The 6,000-nt window shown below is 35.0% G+C and overlaps 1 protein-coding gene across 1 annotated transcript in view; it reads right to left on the reverse strand.

Annotated features, from left to right (window-relative positions):
• The window catches only part of RANBP3L (RAN binding protein 3 like), a 48,506-nt gene that overhangs the window by 15,910 nt on the left and 26,596 nt on the right, over positions 1-6,000 (reverse strand). The window contains exons 7-8 of the mRNA XM_053701214.1: positions 3,679-3,803; positions 1,226-1,323 (exon numbers count right to left, since the gene is read on the reverse strand). Coding sequence (XP_053557189.1) covers positions 1,226-1,323; positions 3,679-3,803 — 223 coding nt within the window. The remainder of the gene's footprint in view (positions 1-1,225; positions 1,324-3,678; positions 3,804-6,000) is intronic.

Genomic DNA, 6,000 nt, shown 5'->3' on the forward strand with positions numbered 1-6,000 from the left:
GTATACAATTTTAAAAATATTTCCAATTTACTTGTATTATCAGTTTTGCTTTGTTTTCATTATATTTTTTGTTGAAGAGATTCCTATGTAGCCATCTGGAGTACCACATGGCTTAAAATAGTGCTGCCATCTAGTGTTTTTGCAAATGGATAACATTCTTGCAAAACTGCTGCCATATAGGGCTCTAGAAATGGGTAGGCTCCTCAATTTACGTCCCTGCTTTTCAACAAAAGATATCAAAAGAACTAAGAAAAATTGAAAATAGAAGTAAATTAGAAAGTTGTTTAAAATCACATACTCTATCTGAACCATGAAAGAAAATGTTTGTGTTTAATATCCCTTTAAAGTTTCTATACTTTAGTATAGGCTGCTGACAAGCTATGTAAACACAGCCAGTAGGAGAGATAAGTAATAAAATGTTAGTTTTCCATCATTCTCTCCAAGGGCCCGATAATCAAAAACTCACTGGTGTGGAGAGACATTTTACAAAATACAGTATTTGGTGATTTTTTGGAGGTGTCTCTCCTTTACATCCAGAACCCTGAATAGCAAGATAAAAAGCTCTCAAGCTAAAATTTGCTTTTAAAGACATTGTTTGAGGGACCTCACAGAATTGACAAGATGTCTTACATCATCTCGCCAGAGTAGAGAGCTTTAGATTATTGGTCTTTGGTTTACAGATAGACATAAGATAAGGAAGCATATGTGTGTACAGAAAATGATAAAAAGAATGAGATCTGATTTTACCAGCAAGTTCAACCCATTTTAATAGGTTGTGGGTTCAAGCAACAAAATCAGCTATTTCATATACACAAATACACCTAAAGAAGCAATGTCTCATTTAAGTATAAGAAGTCATTGGAAATATAATAAGGGGAAAACTACTTTACATTACTCTGTCCCTTTAATGTTTAAATCATCCCTTCCTCTGGAGCAGAAGCCAACACCAGTCGTGTTTTGTCTACTAATTTATTAAAGGTACAAGTGGAAATGTGCTAAGTTTTCATTAACTATCATGCTCAGCAAATCACAGACTCTTTTTATTGACACACTACATTTTAAGCGAATGAGAATAACAACGTCACATTTCTCACAAACAAAAAAACAATTTACTGTATGTTATATTTTCATCTAACCCCACCCCCATTAATATTACACTTAAAGATTGGTCTCTGCTGAAATTGTACATACAGCCCTATGGTATATGCACAATATATCTGATTACCTTGTTTTTGTTTCCAAAATACAACTGGGCCGAATAGCTGGCCGAGGTTTGTCAACATCATTTACAGTTGTATCATTTTGTTCTTCAGATAAAACAGGCTGAAAATAAACACAATTAATCATTTTAAATGATCTGATGGAAAAATATAGTAATTATGATTAATTATTCTCCATATTTAACAAAATAAACTATATATATGTGTGTGTGTGTGTGTGTGTGTGTGTGTGTGTGTGTGTGTGTGTGTGTGTGTGTTAATGAAAGAACCTCCTATATGTGTAAATGTTTATCTAAAATAGACTTGTGTGTATGTAAACATGTGACATTTGTCACCTGACTAATTGATACTTGTATACAGCTCATTGATTACATCTGTGTCAAGTTACAATCCTATCAACACTTGTTCCTAATGCATCATAGATAGCTTATCCCAGGTAATTCTGTTTGATTTCCAGAGGGATGTGATACTACACAATATTATTAGTAAGCAAAACAATGTATTTAAGAAAAAGTGTCAGTTATTTGCATTTAGACCCTAAAAAGCCAATAAACATTCTAAACACACAGATGACATGCTCTAATTCCTTAAAGAATGTCATTTTTGTATTACTGACTCTAGCTTACTATGGCCGAGATTACAAAAGGAGCCCAAAAATGCAAGTGATAAGGTGGATTAACAGTTGGAGAACGAACCATAACACTTGAATTTTTATAGTTAGTATTCCAAGTCCCGCGCCCTATCCCTATTATGGTGCAATCATGCTGGATAACTCAGGTGTGTAATTTTCCTCAGATAATATAATTCTTCCTTGGATAACACTACAATTGCTGAGTTAACCTTTAAAAGCCGCTATGCCGTTCTATTCCGTCATAATTAGACTGGGCTTTAAAGCCGTTATGACGGAATAGAACGTCATAGCTAACGGCTGTCCTGAAGCCTTCTGTGCTGTCAGGACTTGATCGTGGTCTTGGGGGCGTTCCTAGGGTTGTAGGGACGCCCCCCAGATGCGATCCAATAATTGAAATCTCGCGATCGTGTGCACGATTGTGTGGTTTCAATTTGTCTATATCGGAACAGTTGTTCCGATGTAGGCACTTTAACCCTGACACGAAAGGGTTAATGAAGCACGAACATTCCACTTGAGTTGTGGGTTCTGGTTATATTCTTGGCTATGCACCTTCCATATTTTTATGTGCACAACAGCTAGTGATAGCCAGTTATTAACTGTCAAAAGTGCTACAAGAGAAAGTGACCTTTCAGCTAGCACATGAGCGCAACACTTATGTAATAGGAGAGAAATGAATGCACTACTAGCACTTGCTGTTGAAAGTATAGGGTGCGTTATATCATTATACGGCTCATTATAAATGCTTTGGTTAAAGATTTGAACAACTTGTAATATGCAATCATATGTTATTGATTGCACAAGGCTGAGCACAAAATAGCAAGCTGCACTTTATTGTGTTCCCCTTGTAATCTAGAATTATTTGTTTTACCCTCACAAAAGATACAAAACGCGTAACTGCAAGCCATGTGACTGCCAAGCACAAAACAACTTGTGATTGGTGACTAGATGCAACTGCTGATCCCATTTGGCTGACTGGCTGTGTCCTGTTTGAAAGCTGCAATGCTTGTAGCTCACAATCAGGATTTCTCTTATGTATTTAACCCATTTGCAGGGGTTGAAAACTCAGTAAGCTTGAGTGCTCTAATTAATTAGCAGTGATGGCCAACTTCCTAACATATGAGGGCCAAAGATCAATATTTAAGAAGCCTTAAGGGCCGCATACACATTTTATGGCTAAGACATACACAAATTATAATAATTTTCATAACAGTGTCCACATTTTTAATTTCGCTTTGTCCTGGGACCATAAAACTAGCGCAATTTGTTTGCATTAGAATGTTCCTTTAGCTGTCTACTTACAGACAACAGTAGGGGCGTATTTTGGCCTAGGCAACAAGGCACTTGCCTAGGGGAGCAGATTGGGAGGGGGCATCACTTTTTTGTTGCTATATTTGTATGAAGCTAACAGTTATTTTAGAAGTATTATGCAGGTTTATATTGGGAGATTTTGCCCAGAGAGCTTACATTCTAAGGGGTATAATAAGAGACTGCCCATGGAGATAACACTTTAGAGGTTGCTCTGAACCTTTCTGTTATTCAGCTAGCTAACCTTAATTCTGTGTTTGTTTTTTTATGTATATTGCAGCAATAGATAGATGCGTGTGTTTGTGCACGTGCACATGCGTGTTTCTATGTGTATAACTCATGTGACTGTGTGTGAATATTTATTTTGGAAATGCCATAAAAAAAATCCACATTACTCCCTGACTATAAATTATTATGGCCAAAAAAGGGATAAAACCTTAGGGAGGGGCAGCAGGACTTTGAGTGCCTAGGACAGCAAAAAGCCTAAATACGCCACTGGACAACAGTAGACATGAATTATACCTTATCTTCAGGTTGACATCTTAAGGAGGCAGTTCCTGCCCAGGTAAGTTTTTCTTCCTGACACAAAGTTATTTTGGGGGGCTGTAGAGTTGCTGGTTTGATTATATTCCATTCATGAACTTTCCCTGCAAATGATAATCACAATCAAAAAAACTAAGATACATGGATATATTTCAATATGTTACCAAAACACACCTACACTAGCTGCATATAGCACTCAATCATGAAGTCCTATCAGTGTACCCCTAATCTTAAAGGGACAGTCAAGTCCAAAATAAACTTTTATGATTCAAATAGGGCATGTAATTTTAAACAACTTTCCAATTAACTTTTATCACCAATTTAGCTTTGTTCTCTTGGTGTTCTTTGTTGAAAGCTAACCCTAGGTAGGCTCGTATGCTAATTTATTAGACCTTGAAGGCTGCCTCTTATTTAAATGGATTTTGACAAATTTTCACCACTAGAGGGCGTTAGTTCATGTGTGTCATATATTATAGATAACATTGAGCTCCCGCACATGAACTTGCCTAGGAGTCAGCACTGATTGGCTAAAATGCAAGTCTGTCAAAAGAACTGAAATAAGGGTCAGTTTGCAGAGGCATAGATACAAGGTAATCACAGAGGTAAAAAGTGTATTATTATAACGGTGTTGCTTATGCAAACTGGGGAATGGATAATAAAGGGATTATCTATCTTTTTAAACAACAAAAATTATGGTGTTGACTGTCCCTTTAATCAAAAAACAACTTCAGAGTCTTATATTTTCATAAATACCTATTTTAACATTGTTTTAAAATATGTTTAGCAATATTTCACTGGAATCTTTGTGCTGACTTCCTTATTTCATTTCTTGAAACAAGGAAATATAAAGTGCATGTTAGCATTAAAGGGGCATTATACATTCTTTCATTTTTTCTTTGCATAAATGTTTTGTAGATGATCTATTTATATAGCCCTTAAAGTGTTTTTTTTTAAAAAATGTATAGTTTTGCTTATTTTTAAATAACATTGCTCTGATTTTCAGACTCCTAACCAAGCCCCAAAGTTTTATGAGAATACCGTAAGATACCTTCTCCAGCTTGCTCCAGTTTGTGTAAAGGGTCTTTTCATATGCAAAAGAAGGGGGAGGGGGAGTGTCTTATTTCCCACTTGCAGTGGGCTTTCCAGCTATCTTTTCAATAGAGCTAAACTGAGAGCTTATAAGTAAGTTTTTAAACAGTTTTATACTGGATTTTTAGATCAGTATCTGTGCATTTTATTCTTTATAGTAGTGAATATTACATGCAGTTATATGAAAATGAGTGTATACTGTCCCTTTATTAGATTTAGAAGCTATTTTGTCATTTGAGCTTTGTGTCAGTTTTCTTCAGTCACACACTTAGTTTTATAGCAAAATACATATTTTTGCAACATTATATATATATATATATATATATATATATATATATATATATATATATATATATATATATATATAAAATCATCAACAACAGGAAATACAAAAGCTACAATGTGTCAAATTTTTAGAACTTCAACACTTTAGAATAAATAACTAGATCACTTTTTAAAAGGACATTCCAATACACCAAAAATATACATGCTCCAATTCTTCAGAACATAACATATCAGAATTATTGATTAAAGCTTATTATGGGTCTAATTATCTAACATTTAGATGTAAAAAAAAACACATGCTGAATCTTGCAGGGGAATTCTCAAAATAGGAGCTGTCCCTTGCAAATAGCAAGATGTCTCCCATAGAAAAATAAATTGTTGCTGGGAAGAGCGAAGTTAACAGGATTCAGGGGGAACACATAAATTAAAGGGACACAAAACCCAATTATTTTATTTTACAATTCATAGAGCAAACAATTTATTTCTATTATCAAATTTGCTTCATTATCTTGGATCTCTTGTTGAAGGAGCAGCAATGTACTACTGGGGAGCTAGCTGAACATATTGGGTGAGCCAATAAAAAGAGGCATATATGTGCAGCAACCAATCAGCAGCTAACTTCCAGTAGTCCTTTTCAGCTCCTGTGCCTACGTAGGAATGCTTTTCAACAAAGCAAATTAGATAATAGATGCACATTAGAAAGTTGTTTAAAATTGTATGCTCTATTTGAACCATGAAAGTTCAATTTTGAGTTTGATATCCATTTAAATTAAATACTACAGCCAATAGAACATGTGTCTGCGTGTGTTTCTCTATTAGGGAAATAAGTGCTTTGTGTATTTTGACACAATTTCGCCATCTTTCAGTTTGTGGGGAAAAAAAAACAAAAAACAGTGAGCTCTGCAGGGGAGAACTTTCCCCTTTACC

This window comes from Bombina bombina, chromosome 2 (genome assembly GCF_027579735.1).
Source record: "Bombina bombina isolate aBomBom1 chromosome 2, aBomBom1.pri, whole genome shotgun sequence".
NCBI lineage: Eukaryota > Metazoa > Chordata > Amphibia > Anura > Bombinatoridae > Bombina > Bombina bombina.